Consider the following 15657-nt stretch of genomic DNA (forward strand, 5'->3'; position numbering starts at 1 on the left):
TCGGGGCGTAGATATATTGACGTTCACCCGGAACAATATTGCTACGCAACATGTGATCCTCGTGCGTATAGTTCTGAAGATCCACGAGTAAATAAGCGTGGGGCGACGACATCGCTTGTTTATATGCGTCCAGAAAATACTCCAATCTTTTTCTGCCAAATAGCTGTGGCCCGAAATGTTCCATCTGGTGCACACTGCGCACGGTGCGCCACAGGATGACGTAACTGGCATTGTAGGATATAGTTCTAAAATGGCTACTGTCGAAAAAGATGTTCTGAACGAGTAACAAGATCGATGCGATGGCCTGGTGAGAACCCCGAATGAAAAGATCGGTCAGCTCCTTCAAGGAACCGGCGTCGGTCATGTGATCGTCGACGACGATCAGCGTAGCGCGCGACGTGTCCCACTCTCGCGGTAGCTCCTTGGTAAATTTTACGGAGTCCCCAAATTCGTCCAGCATGTTCGGCGAAGCATATATCTGCACGTAGAATATTTGTGACAGAGGCTTGTCCACCACGTCGTTCAGGTTCCTCAGCACGTTCGCAACGAAAGTAGATTTGTGGCACATGGAGGGGCCGCTTAAGATACAGCAAAAAGTGTGACGGAAACGAAAAGGTTGGGGGGAAGACATGTTGCGGTGTACATGTTGCACGAAGAAAAAGAAGAGACAGACTCGAAGAGGAATGCATCGCTTTTATTTACACGTCGTCGTCGTCCTCTAGATCGGAATTGCGTTCCCAATACAGATTACCCAGGCTAAAGTTGGACTTCTTTTTCGTCAATCTGTCTGCCGCTCAGATGCGGTCGAGCGTCTTCATCTTGTCCTGACACATTTCTTGACGTGCTTGTAACCATTCCAGGCGGTGGACTTGAAAGGCTTCCTCCACGATGCCGCGAATAAATTCACGAAGTTCTTCGTTTTTTCTCTTTCCACGCCGACGAGAAGCGCAGGAGAATGGAGAGCCACACGTGGCGTTTTCCACGTATCGGTAAGAATGATGACGCGAGCGCGGTGCGCGCTGCCTTTATACAGATAAACGCGCGCAAAGAAACGAGAGCGAAAGCGAAACGAAAAAGCCACCCGTTACCGCCAGGAGCGCGCGCGCGCAGCGGGAGGAGCAGAGAGCCGAAACCGAAACTACCCGTGGTCGAACGGGTGGCGCAGAGGGCGCTAGGAGCGCGCGCGCGCGTATGCGTAACTGCCGCGGCGCGGCCAGGCCTCCATAGTCCCCGCATTCGCGTCAGTAGAAAAAAAAATCACGTCATAGTCACGTGGTATTACATTGGCAGGCATCATGACGGATGCCCATTGGCCGAAGGAGGTGACAGCTCACTTGTCGCGGGCACTCGGCCAGGCGGTCAGCTCCAAGCAAGGTGGCTGCGTCTCCGCGGCTCGCCGATGTCGGTTGACCACAACGACCAAAGAGGAAGTGTATTCGCGGGTTTGTTCCTGAGTTATAGTGACTATGTCCATGTACTGATCTCCGATAAAGTATCAACCTACGGACATTCTAGCCAAGTCGGAACTGGAATGCTTGGTTTGCTGACGCCTGAGGAACACTTTCGAGCACTGTCGCATTTTCAAATACAGTGACTAAGAAGAGAGGGTTCGTAACGACACAAGTATTTCCCGTGACTGTGTGACCTTCGGTGCATCGCCAGTATGAGAAGAAGATGCTCATCTGTGAAACGCACTCATACTCGTGGACTTCGCTCGTCTCCAGAAGTAGACTGTGTGTGTGCTTTGCAAGTTCGAACTTGGTTTGGTTGGAGTCTATTCAACGAACGAAACGTACTGTACGCAAGGTGAATATATGACTCAAACATTTGAGTCTATACGTTGCATCAATAAATATGTATTTAGCCTATCAAAAATGTCTTAGTTATTTTGGAATAACGGGCGTCAGGTATGAAAACCAGTAGAAGTCAATGGTAGCCAGGGCCGCCCGAAAGGCGAGCCAAATGGAGAGGTTGCTGATTGGCTGGCTGCTAGGCATCACGACGCATTTTCATTGGTCGTATGTCCAGTGTTGCCTGAATTATCACAAACTATGGGCTCTATGGGGAGCTTTGGGCGCCTGGCGCGTCCTCCCAGTCACTTGCTCGCTGGCTGTCGCGGAGACCAGACGTGCGCTCGGTTTCTGCCTGGCTGATGAGCAGTCGCAGGGGAAAAAGGTGAGTGATTTACCGATGTTTGCGCGTTGTTTTACCGTGCTCGTGTTAAGCGATTTCTCGCCGTACGCGCATGTTTATACTTGTTTAGCGGTGTCCCGTACCAAGCCTGTTGATGCACGCTTACCGTCGTGTTGCTAGTGGTTCCCGGCCTGTGTTAGCCGCGTAGTGTTGTGACGCTGTGGTTAGGCCTTTTCTCTCGCATGCCTAGACTTGTTGAGCAGTGCTGCCATTTTTACGTGCCGCTAGTACTTTGTTGTTCTGTGTCTTTCTCACATAGAGCTAGGGTGCTGGCGCCATCTGGTGTGATGCCTTGGAACTAGGTGGCCACCTGCCTCTGCAAACGTCGTGCCCTCCAGTCGCCCGCACCGGCGTGATTTCTTCAAGATGGCGTCGTTGATTTTCAAATAAATTATTTCCCACTGTCTGCTTCCTTTCTATCTAGTTTTTATTTTTTTCTACGACCCGAGTTTTACATAGAAAATCCACGACAAGTATTGCACTGAGTTAGATGTTGCCCAATTTTTAAAGAAATTAATAATTTAAAGTAAAAAGTGCAATACTTGCCGTGGATTTTCTGTGTAAAACTTGGGTTGAATGATTACTACTATTAAGAAGGCAATCGTCAATAAGCGATTAAACAGAAGCCTTGAATAACCCCCGTCGTGTATTAATAGTAGGACTCATGTTTGCGTTTGAGACTAGACAGTGTATTTTTATACCGATAACTATTTTGGCTCCCGTGCACTCGTCTATCCGCCTAGCTATATCCAAAAACGGTTGGGGATCCTTTTTCCTTAAATGTATTCTTTGATATTCATTTTTTGTTCAAATGTACAATCTTTAGTCAGAGGGAAGGTTACCTGTTATCCTGCAAGGTTTAATGTTGTTCATCGCGATGACTGGTTCCTTTTTCTGGTGAATAATTGACTTGATTGGTGGCGAGATACCCTTCTGTGCTCTTGTAATCGCGTGAGATTCCTTATCTTAATACGATCTACATCACTTTTCCAGCAGAGTCGGCACCGAAGATAGAAGCCCCGCAAACACAATCCGAGCGAAAAGAGGAACGAAGCGCGCACCGACGAAAGAAAATTGCAGTACCGATAACTGCGGCAATTTTCCTTGGAACAGCCTTTGTCGGACTCTTTCTGTACTGGCGCGTCTGGAAGCAGAGCTCAGTGGCTAGGGCCAAGCACTGTACGAACAAGGCATGCAAGCTGGCTACTGCACAATATGAAGCGATGCTCAATGCAACCTTTGCCCCGTGCGATGACTTTTACATGTACGCCTGTGGGGGTTGGCTTGCTCGAGAGTCTAGGAAGACCTCTTACGTAGAGGACATCTATGCAACGGTCAGTGAGGACGCTCACACTCTTCTGTACGGTCGCAATATCGGTACGCCGGATCGGGATCCCTTTTGGAACCTTGTGACTTTCTACAGGAGCTGCTACGATTTCAGGTAACTATCTATCGATTTTTATACAGGGTGCCCCAGCTAACTGTGAACATATTTTTAAACATATATATAACACTTTTTCCAAGATGAAATCAGTTGCAATGTAGCATATGCTGAAGGGCACTCCCTAGGAGGGCATTAGCAAAGTCCAACGGCAATGTCTTAATTAACTTCCATTAATTAACGCCATTTTTTTCTTTATTTTGTTCATTGCGCATCTTCGCACACGCGTATTTCTTTCATCCCCAACGTGAGAGGGGAAAGGAGTACAGTGCCGCCTCATGCGTCGAAGATGAGCTTGAACTTGCGGAAACAAAACAAAAACAAATGTATCGGGTGACTCTATCGGTGACTCTATGGCCTTATCTTGGGTTGCATTTTCTGTTTCCTTTTCATCTTTTTCCAGGACGCGAGAGGCGATAGTGTGCTCTTTCTCCCTCTCACATTAGGGGTGAAGGAAAGACGCGTCTTCTAACAAGGGCAATGAACAAAATAAAGAAACAAATGGCGTTCCTTCACGAATTTTTTGCGGGTGATCTATCGAACGGATTTTTGTTCTGAAAACGGCTACGATATCAGATGACCGAAAGGAACAGATGTTCTCATTGGGACAACTTTGTAGCTTTTATAATTAAAAAGTTAAATAATGAAAGTCAAGACATTGCCTTTGGACTTTGCTAATGCTCTGCTAGGGAGTGCCCTTCAGCATATGCTGTATTGGAATTGATTTAATCTTGAAAAAAGTGTTATATATATTTTAAAAAATATATGTTCACAGTTAGCTGGGACAACCTGTATATACGGGTTTTGCCTTATCATCATGAAGACATCCCATTGTTACCTCCAGTCGGTCTCAGTTCAGGCGAATGTGAAGGGATAAAATACGTCAAGCACCTCCTCCTCAAGCTCCTTCTCCATCGAAACCGAAAGGGTCTCGTCGACCATCTTGCCTGCCTGTATGCAATTTTGTCTAGATGTCGACACGCGACGTAAAGTCACGAATTATTATTAGTACTTCTTGTCGACACGGCACCTTAAAACGTAATATCTTTTATCTAAGACTTGGAAAGACCCAATGGTAACGTGAATTGAGGAAAGTGCTCCTCAGATTTTCGCAGTTTAATCGCTCGCGCTTTACCCGATTAACTACCAAATATAGTTTTTTTACTAAGAGACTTACTACTATGCCCTTGTACAACTAACGATGTTACAGAAAATATGTCTCGCGTTCTTCCTTAACAACGCCCGCACAACATTTCTCACCCTCTGCGCACAACTGGTTCACGCATTCCTTTGCACCTCACGTGTGAAGTAAAAACAGTCCCTGATTGCATTCCACATCACACGCGTCCAGAAAAAGTTGGGTTTGCTGAGCAAAATGCATATTGTCTTAGAACCACTTAAAAATGAAAAAAATTTCGCAAGCTGCGATCAGAATATACGGGATGCGTTGTTCTAGATAAAAATATCTGCAGCATCTCTTTCAATAAAAAAGTTCCACGATATGGTGCTGAAGAGAAGGAAACCGGAAACAAATTGTATCCCGCGGGAATTGGTCATGTTCACTGGCACTACATCTCCCCTGCAAGCAATTGAAAATTCTGGCATCCGAGGCTCATCCACACCATTGATGTTGGATGTGTGGCTTACAACCTTGTCTACGAAGCAAGCCATAGGCTGGTTCTCCAGCCCATTGCGGTGTCTAGAGCACATTCTTCTCCATTGCCCACACTATCAGCCTTCCCTAACGGTACTCTCCGGATCCCTTAGTGCCACTACGGACTAGATCTCGTGTCTTCAGAATCCCATCCAAGTTACGTTACTGAAATCTTCCTGCGTCACTTTACATTCCTGGAAAATATTTTGGCTCTAGGTGACGCGAAAGCTAGACATTTTTATTTTGAGAACTGTCACGTGATGTTATGCTCCGGCAGAGCGCCCGGCTCTCAACTGGCAACGTTGTTGCCTTTCGGGCAACGAGTCTTTCGGGGGAGCTCACTTTTTGCACTCCGGTATAGAGGTGCGCCGCCGCCCCGAAGCACCCCCGCTGGAGGTCTGAACCTCGCCGCCGCCGCCGCCGCCCCAAAACTGTCGGCGCGCCGCCGCCGATGTTGAAAAATCGGAGCGGTTGTTGAATGTGCCGATTTTGATCCGTTTTCCATAAAAAAAGCTCTCATACACCTAGTCTTTTCGTTTGTTTTTCTTGCATCGTAGGTCCCAGCCTTCATTTGTGGTGCTTTTAGCAGTAAGAATTTCATCACTGATATGCTGTTCATGCATCACAGTTTCATTTCACAGTCCACCCTGGAGGCACAACTCCAGGAAAACTTGTCATTCAATTCCTGCAGGTTGTTTGCTGGTCATCCACCAACACCATAGCACTGGTCATTGTCCATATGCACGGTGTTTTTTTTACTCGTTACAAAATTTTAGTTAAAAAATGAAAGAATGAAAACTAGCGGAACAAAATGGATGCCGTTTGAGTTGGTCAGGCGAACATTATCTCGAAGAAAGTATGTAACTACAGCATCATCAATTACCTAAAATTCATTAATCCTTTAATTAAGGGATTTCGCGCAAAAGCGATATAGCAGGACGGGAGATATTCATCGTTGAAAGCAATTCCATGTTTAAGAAATCCTTAAACGCGCACATGTGTTGAAATATCCGACGCTGAACGTCGCTACGCAAATGCGCCGAAACAAGAAAAACGCAATTTCCGAGCGTAGAAATGACGAGACGTTCGCCCTATCTGGGTTGGAACGTGATCTATATGGCCAACAGATTAGCGCCTACACCAGTCAACTCGATCGCTCCAAAGCACGTGGTCTTCCCACGTAGACTGCCTGTCGCTCTTTCTGTGCTCGAAAACTGCATTGCAAATAATGCGTTTTGTGTGTGCCGGCGACAAGCACCCCATCAGATGGTGTTTTAAATCGCGAGATCGTGGGGCTTGTAACGCGCGGGAAGCGTGCCGGCCTCACCCCACTCGCTCTGGACAAGCTGATACCGAAAAACCCCTTTTATTTCGGATCCCTTAATTTTCGCGAATTTCGCGAGTCGGGAAAATTCGCGAGCTTTAAAGGCGCGTCAAAAAATTTAAGACAGAAGGAGGAACTCGAGGAGCGCGCGAAATTTAGTGGTTGTGAATACATCCCTGTTGATTCGCGAAAATATAGGGCTGCGAAGTTAAAGGATTTTACAGTATTTATTCATGATAACTACAGCCTCTGCAAAAATACTATTCAATGACGTTATCGGTGCGCCTTATGGAATATCGTTTTGTGATGTGCATATTTACATATATCTACTCTAATTTCGGAAAAAGAGCCACTGGATCAGTGGAACAAGCTTTTACGAGTTGTCGTCCTGTGAACGTTCGGCACCCGCTATAACTGTTACGTGTGGTTACGATTTAAGGGGTGGCTCATCGTTCTGACTCTCTAGTTATGTTGTTTTCGCCAGCGAAACCGGCCGTTAACGGGCCCTGTCGACGTTCTTCAGTGACGACCTTCTTGAAGTGCGTTCTCTTAATATTCCTTTGCGTGTTCCGGTTTTCTTTCATAATACGCGCTTATAAAGTGCTGATATACTTGTTTGACGCAAGGTGCAATAAATACTGCCATCGTCTCGCTGTCTATGATGGACAAAATGCCCGCGCCCTGAGGTGTCCGTGCGTCCCCGTCCGAGAGGAGAACACATACTGATAGCCCACGGGGTCCATGCCGATAAGACATCATCGGCGTGGCGCCGCTGCCGCCGGCGGTTCTTTAACGTGCTCTACGCCAGCGCCGGCGAAAATGCTCACGGCGCACACCTCTACTCCGGTAGCGGAGCCCCTCGTGACATTCCGTTCAGCCGCATCGACCTTGGAGAAAACACAAAGGAGGGAGAAGATGTCTCTCTCATTTTCCCCTCTTTCGATCAGCCTCACGCTGATCGCTGGTGTCGCTGTTAGGAGACGAATGCCCTCTCCAGGACATGACATCATTGAAGTGGGTGGGCTTATGGTTACGTCACTCGCTAGTTGCGTCATGGAAACTTGTGGAGTCTCAGCAGATCTAAAAAAAATTGACAGAAATGCACAGCGTTCGTAAGCAGGATAGAAACTTCGCGTATAGAATCCTTGAGGCGCCTTCTTTTCATGGACCTAATAAAATAAACGATGTTTTCCGAGTCCGGATTTGCACTGCTGGACGAGCTGGACTCTCGTCCCCTCTCTCCCACAAAATTACTTGGTCCCTGGCCACATCCAGCCCACCAACGCACTGCCCTCAGAGCTCTCTTCACCTTTCCGGATACCATAGGGCTTCGATCCATATTATGAAGGTGCTCATTATTTCATTCCCCGCATCAGTATCAGCAATGGGGCAGAGTACCGCCCCCGGCGATGAAATTCCCGACACTCGCGTTTCGAAACTCTCGAAATGAACTTGTTGTTCTTGTTACTATTCACATACGCATGGCGTTTTTCAGTAGCTTTTCACAGCGACCGCATTCGGCAGCACCACCCAGGGGAGAAATTTTCCCAATTAAAGCCGCTTCAAACTGTGTTATTGAACTGGGACAGGTTCAAACTGGTCCCACTTCAGAAACCGGTTGCAGCTGGTCTAAGCCTGAGTTGGTTCCAGCTCGAAAAAACAGTCTGCAGCTGGTCCCAGCTTGAACTGGAACAGTAATGCCAAAAAGGCAAGGGTGCAGGCCACCTGGTACATGGTGAAAAAATGGAACCAGAGAAAGGGACAGAGGAGGGACGACATGACTCGTTCTCGAAACTGGAACTACTTCGAAAAACCAGTTTGCAGCTTCTCCCTGTCCCAGCTTGACTGGTACCGGTTGAAACACAGTTTGCTGCTGCTCCCAGCTTGAACTGGTACCAGTAAAAAACAAAAACAAAACAGTTTGCAGATAGTCCCAGGTTAAATTGCTCCCAGTTCAAAATACTAGTTCACAACTCGTTGCAGCCGCCTTTGCAAGTGATTTCTTCTCAAAGCGGAACTGAGTCACTTGGTGGCTTATCTGAGTTGCCATGACGAAACACGCAGATGCTGCACGACACTGCAATAAAGATATCTTTTTTGTACTGTACACTTCTGAAACTTTTAATTTTGTATTTCACGGATGCAGTTTCACACTGCCCTGGTACTGAAGGGGTCGAGAAAAACGGGTAAAGCCTCAAGGCAGCCGTGGAAGCCGAAAGAGAATATAGGAGCAGTTTATCGCCGCATGCAAACTGCTCGTGAAAAAAAAATAACTAAAAATCACTCAAATAAGAGCTGAAGACAGCCGAAAATCGGTCGCTGGACGAAGCGTACCTGGTGAAATTTGCATTTACGAAACTATTGGCTCCACCTTACCTTTAGAGAAAATGGAAAAGAATGATCAAGACCTATTCCACGCGACACAGCCCGTCACTGTCAACGACTGACTAATAACAGGCACATCGATAAAAGCGAAGGGTATGACAGGGCCATCGTTTGTTTTCTTTTCACACATGAAGAAATGTATTTGGTGGGTAGCTAGCGCACTTTTGCCCAGCGACTGATTTTTCGCTGTATTTTTTCTTTGTTGTTGAAATGTGAAAAACCGTGTGGTTTTGATTGGAATAGTGTGTTGTCCCTATACGCTTCCGAATATAGGAAAAAAATGCTGCCTTTGCTGAGCTATGTTTCGAGATTCATTACGCAACCTAACTTAATTCAGATGTCAAAACACTCTGTTTACACTGCGGTAACTCACTTCCCACTTTTTGCCTGTACTTCCTTTTTCCAGAAACTATTTTTAGGAGTAGTCTTGCCAACACTGCAATGATGTCATGCGAAAACTTTCAGTCTTCAAAACTTACCTCCGTTGCTGAAGAATGGAGCTGTGGCTCGTTTTAGGGGTGCATGACATTCCCAATGCTGCTGTGAGTTTGTGAGTAAGTGAGCAAGCCCGTGAAGCAGGTATAAGTCGGAGGTAGTTGGTACATTATGCGCGGTGTTGGGAGGCAGCAAAGACATGGGTTAGAAGACACAAAATAGTCGGCACAGATGACAGTTGTGGTGTCTGTTTCATGTGTTCCAACCAGTCTTTGACCACTGTTCCGCCTCAGCACCAAGTAAGTCTGCATGCAGTAAAATTGCGTTGGAAGTGAGTGCATGTCTGTGTCGTCTGTTTCATACCCGTTGTAATTTCACACTTTTATCATGCAAGTGAACAACATCAGTACTTCGCACTGATGGCGGACAAGAACGGCTGGAAAGGCTGGACAAGCCAGAAAGTATAACCTTGGGAGAATGCTTCCTTTTATTGCTTCGTTTCTGTAGCCCATGAAACCCTTACGATTTACGTATAAATCCCATTTTGCAGAAATGTTAATTTTCTACTACATAGAGATAGAAGCTGAGTATGGGTCGCAGTGGTATAGGGGGGTTACTGTAACATGAACAACTTGTATTTGTGTGGCCCTCGCTCATGTTTGTTTCATCACGGAGTCAAATAATCTGTAAATGTGTTCGAAACCATGTAGATCTGGATGCAAATCTGTAGATGTGGCAACACTGTCATCAAGGACCCTCTGCGCACTCCAAGGGCGCCACCTGTAACGGCCCTCCTCCCGCTATATCCAGAAAGCAGAAAGTTGCGTTAACATGGGATCAAATCTATCGGAACGAGGACGTTTTCGCCGTCAAAGTCAGTCCTCGATCACATTCCTGCGCCAACAAACAAGAGATATAAAAAAAAATGCCGCCAGCCCCGTGAATATCAGGAGCAGCTGTTTCCATGTTCTCCTAACTCAAGGACGGAGAGGTACAGAAATATGCCGCAACTTTCTAGGCATTCGGCGTGTGGAGTATACAGGAAATCGGTTATAGGTGGTGCAAATCCCCCGCAAGGGTACGAACCTACAAAGAGTAACAAAGCTTGCAGAAGGAGTGTAAGACTAACAAATTTCAAGAATAACGCTCGTAAACGGACGGGTGTTGCGAATCGAAAAGTTGTAGCGCAAAGAACGGAGCACGCGTATCCGAAATTTCGAGTAAATTTGCACGTTAGGTAAGCGAGATACGGCACTAAGAGGGAAGCGTTTCCCAGCGGCGTTACCCAGACCCTGCGGGACCAACTCCAAAGCCCATATCTGGGGAACGGAACGTCGCGAGCCTACGGGATTAAAGCGGTCGGAAAGAGCACGTTGAGAAACGACTATGTAGCTGCAATAGAAGCGGTTTTAGGGAAAAAACAGCCGTCAGTCCCATGCATTGGGAGTGTAAACACAGAAATCGGTAAATCGAGCACCACAGGCCTTAGAGAGGTGCAGTAAATTTTGTCACGTTCACCACGTGGAGACGAGTACGCTCCAGAAAGATGGACACCGTCCGGTGCGGGCTTCCTTCCGAAAAAGGGCCCCGAAGCTTGAAAAAAAAAACAGAATTACGAACGCACCTCCGCCCACAACCTCCGAACTTCTAAAGACCAGTTCATGGTGGGATTTGACCAATATTCAAGTACTATTAGGACGTAAACTTTGGCGTCGATCTGACGAATGGGGCGGAAGCTACGGCGCTCCTAATGTATCGGAAGTGCAGACGGAGGCCTAGAATTTCCAAATATCTGGACTATCGTTGGGATTTCTCGCATGCCGTGGACGTGCACTTGAAGAGGGCGAGGAATGGGGAATCCGTCACAGTAAACCGCGTCCTGATAGCACCGCTTTATTCCTAGATACTAGACCGGGGACCCCATCAAGTGACACCGCGGTGTCGCTCGAAGGGGTTCAACTGCAACTCGAGTGGGGTTTTCGGGCACGCGAAAATCAACACCATCCATCGCGGGCTCTTTTCAAAAAAAGGGCCCTGGCTACTTCTGGACAACGAGCGTCACAAACGCGTCTTTACCTACGACTTCTCAACCTTTCAGCAAGATGAGAGAAATAGACAGTGTTGCATATATTGTACATAATTGCATTGCGCTATATGTTTAAACACAATTCATTAAGACTAGTGGTCGCTACGTATGTACGACTTTTACAGCCTACACAAGCATATTTTCTATTTTTGTTTGGTCCAAACCCCTCCACCTACTGGACAACATGCATGAGCAGAATTTCCCCCCTACACACAGGCTGTCTTTGCTGGACCAGTAACCAAGTCTGCTGATCCACTAGCCTCGCCTGCTGGACCAGGAGCCTAAGGCCGTAACCTACACTCTCAGAAAAAAAATCAGACAGTAAGAGTAAAAAAACGATGCGTTTTTTACCCTTATCCTATACGTTAGCGTTGTACGGATAGATGCGGTGACGGATATTACCGGTAAAAAATCGAACCGCTTTTTTGTAACTCTTATTTTATGAACCGGTGGTTGACCCTTATTCCATCCGTTGTAACCTTACCCTGATACTAATGATCATTTATACCTCATAGCAAGAGGTGAATGTCCCGTTGTGAATGTCAAACAAGCTTTTTGACTATCGTCTTAAGCGTCTTTTGGATAAGCAACTGTCGGGAATGCTGACATGAGGTAGGGGGTGGGGCGGCAATGCCACACGGCACAAAACGATTTCCCGCTTTACTTCTGTAGCATAAAACTGGTATCTCGTGGTATCTCACTGTTCATCTCGTGATTACTCTGCTCATGTCAACGACTCGACTGAAGGATGTCGGATGCCACGCGGCCAAAAATCAACCATATGGTACCATTAAACCTTAAATGGCCCCTATCTCCATGTCTTTACCTATCTCTTACTTAGCACGTACCACCGCGAGCTGGTTACATGTTTCGTTAGAGCGCAAGATGGCCAGCTTGATGAGCGCTCACGGCACACCCATGGGGTCTCGAAGGAGGCAAACACATGTTTGCGACCCTTATTTGCTACTTCAGTAATGCGACTCCCTAGTGTTTTCTTTCCGTCTAGTGTTTTGTGAGTGACCCGCTCAGTTGTACATTCGGTGCGCTGCAGCGCGCATACACGTTTGCGAAGTTACCTTCAATTAAAAATATAATTTTTGAGTGAAAGGGGTGAAAAAGCACCCCCGAGATTTTTTTGGTACGTCTTGCTAGACGATGAGGACGATGCATCGAATGACACCTTGATCACGCTTCTATTCTGATCTCCTCACACCGACTTTTTCGGTCAAAAATGTGCATTTTGTCGAATTTTTACTACTTCCTGATTTTTTATTGCGGCTTCCAGTGCACCAGCGGCGTTGGATTTTTTTTGTTGAAAATGCGACACCGGGGTTATATGGCAAACAATTTTGAAGAATTCAAAAATTTGATATTGCAAAAAAATTGGTAAACTTGCACAAACTTCGCGAATTTCGTGCACGCCACAACCGTCGCGCCCGTCGAGTGCGATGGTGAAAATTGCTTACATACCGTAAAATGAACTATCCCCTATCAAATAAGACGCTTTTTAACGTGCTCCGTGCGTTACGTGGGCCGTAATACCTGCTTAAACCGACATAGGTTTTCGCGAAGCAGTGCATTTTTGGGGGGTTCTGCACCCTATAAATTTAAATTTTGTTAGAAAAGACCAATGTTATGTTGCTTTCGATGTCATGAGGAACCACCAAAAAAATTCACATAAAATTCTACGGGGGTTCGAGCGGCACCTTTGGATCACTTTGTCGTGGAATGGCCCACTTGTATTGTACGGTTGGGGCCGCCCGGATTGTTACTTTCACCAGCGGCATGGCCGAGTGGGCTAAGGCGTCCGCTCGTTGGTGGTAACCAAGGTCGTGCTGAAGACTGGGAGGTGGTGGGTTCGAATCCTACCGCCGGCTGTGCTGTCTGAGGTTTTCCCTGGGTTTTCCGAAGGCTTTCCAGACGAATGTCGGCACAGTTCCCCCTGAAGTCGGCCCAGGACGCATACTAACCCCCCTGTCCCCCACTCCTTCCTGCTATCCTCTCTCCGTCTGTCCACATCTGTACGTCGCTCATAGCCACAGTTGCTTCGCGGCGCTAACACCCAATCAAAAAAAAAAAAGGATTGTTACTTTCACTTTAACCTGCGGTGTTCGAGGCAAAATCTAACGCCTAAGTCGCTTGTCTGGAAAGCTTTTCTACGCACCCCTTACGCACCGCTCTTGACAAAGGCCTGTTTTCGTCAGGTGTACGGATTCCACTAGCCTACGGACTTCCCAAGGTTCACAAACTGTTCACGTTCCGCTCCGTCCCATTGTGTCCTTTATCGGAGCTCCTAACTATCATCTGTCTAAATTGGAACTATTGAATCCCATTTTGTACCAAAACAGACATTCTGTTTAAGAACTCGTATGAATTCTGCTCTCCCGTACGTGATGTTGTGGTGACCCCCGACGACATAACAGTATCGTTCGACGTCATTTCGCTCTTTACAAACGTGCCAGTTGCTCGTGCTGTGGATGTGGTAACACATCGCTTATCTACAAATGACAGTTTAATTGATCGTACCACTCTATCCGTACATGAGATTATTCTCCGTTGTTCTACATGCCAGAAACTTATTTAACTTTCGACAACCAACAGACAGTCGCAGCAGTCAGAAGGATGCCCCATGGGTAGTCCTGTTTGTGTCTTGGCTGCTAATTTAGTAACGGAATACGTAGAGGAACAACTTTTTTTTTCTGACAATGTCACTGTTATGTTTTACAAACACTATGTTGACGACAGTTTCACTGTTTTAAATCGTGAGGATATCATTTCATTTCATTCGTTTCTTAATAGTTTTCACCCTACCATGACGTTCATGGGAACGGAGCGCAACTGGAAGCTCTCGGTTCTTGATGTTTTAGTCACGCGAGCTCAACTCCTTTTATTAAGTCGCAGATCTGTCAAGTACATACTTTCATTTTTGAGCAACTCTATCCTTCACAGGACCTATTGGCACGGAGTCCGTTGGCTTTTGCGCGGCAGACACTATAGCAAGAGCATCGCACAAGGCTTGGCCGGATGCCTCCAGACGCGTAATGCTGCCGGCGATGAAAGCGTGGTTAGCTGAAATGTACGACGAGACAGCAGAAATATTGGTCAACTGTAAGATGTTTTGGACGCGTTTCACACTGTCGGCCTCTTCCGTCGAGAACTGCTGTATAACCGCGCAAAATCTGTCAAAGCTGATGTGGAGGTACTCAACCGCTCTCAGCCACGTGCCCTAACACGTGAATATCTGCTCGGGGGGGAGGGGTGTAAGGCAATCTCTCTTTGAAGTCCTTCACCCTTGTACAGGCCTTCGGAAACACTTTCTTTACGGATGAGATCAGCTTATTGAAGTCTGTGAAATTGTTCCTGAGTTTTTCAGCAAGACTATGGAAGGCGTGCGTGAGCCACGTGACGTGAATCATTTTCGGGTAGAGCACTCTTAGCAATGTTACGGTGCGATACATGTATGCTGCAGCATCAGCGTGAAGAAGCAACATTTCGTCATCCTTAACTCCAGGTGGATGCAAACCATTCAGGAAATCGTCAACAAAGTAAACCACCGTGTCGCCGTTTGTCTTTTCCAGTGGCTTGCACGATATCAAATACGGGTTGCTGATTCGATCTGGATTTCATTTTCCGACCACCATATTGGCAACATGTCGGCCATTTGTATCAGTCGTCTCTGTCCACCCCAGTCCAGAAGGAGGACTCTCCTGTTTCAGAACGAATGGTACTCAGTACTCCTTCTCACGTGGAGCCAAAATATATTTTTTTCTTTTCGCAGCGTCAATTCGGAGGGTATTTTAGTCTTGCAGTACTTCACCAAGAAGGTATTGAAGACGAGGGTTCTCGAGCTTCGCCCACGGTATGTCTGCTGCAACAAGTGCCGTCCACAAATCGACGTGAAGTTCACTCTTCCTTCCGTCCTGAGCACAATTCTTAAAGCTTTGGCGGAACGGCGAAGGAAAGTCCTTTGTCCAGTTGAACCTGTGCGTGCCAGTAGCGGCATGTTGCTTTACGTGGGCTTTTTTCTTGGAGAGAAATCGCGGACCGATTCTCTCGCTAGACAGAGGAACATCTTACGGAACCGAACTGCGAAATGTACTTCGCGGAAGCAAACTCTGTACTTCTTGCACGGCTGACAG

The 15657-nt window shown here is 46.8% G+C and overlaps 1 protein-coding gene across 3 annotated transcripts in view; it reads left to right on the forward strand.

Moving 5' to 3' along the window:
* The window catches only part of LOC135372688 (uncharacterized), a 200673-nt gene that overhangs the window by 141970 nt on the left and 43046 nt on the right, over window positions 1–15657 (forward strand). For 2 of the 3 annotated variants that reach the window (XM_064606182.1, XM_064606185.1), the window contains exon 4: window positions 3187–3634. In XM_064606182.1, the coding sequence (XP_064462252.1) occupies window positions 3187–3634 (448 nt within the window). The remainder of the gene's footprint in view (window positions 1–3186; window positions 3635–15657) is intronic. The other variant, XM_064606184.1, reaches the window with a different exon arrangement.

This window comes from Ornithodoros turicata, unplaced genomic scaffold, assembly GCF_037126465.1.
Source record: "Ornithodoros turicata isolate Travis unplaced genomic scaffold, ASM3712646v1 Chromosome16, whole genome shotgun sequence".
In the NCBI taxonomy this organism is placed as follows: Eukaryota; Metazoa; Arthropoda; class Arachnida; order Ixodida; family Argasidae; genus Ornithodoros; species Ornithodoros turicata.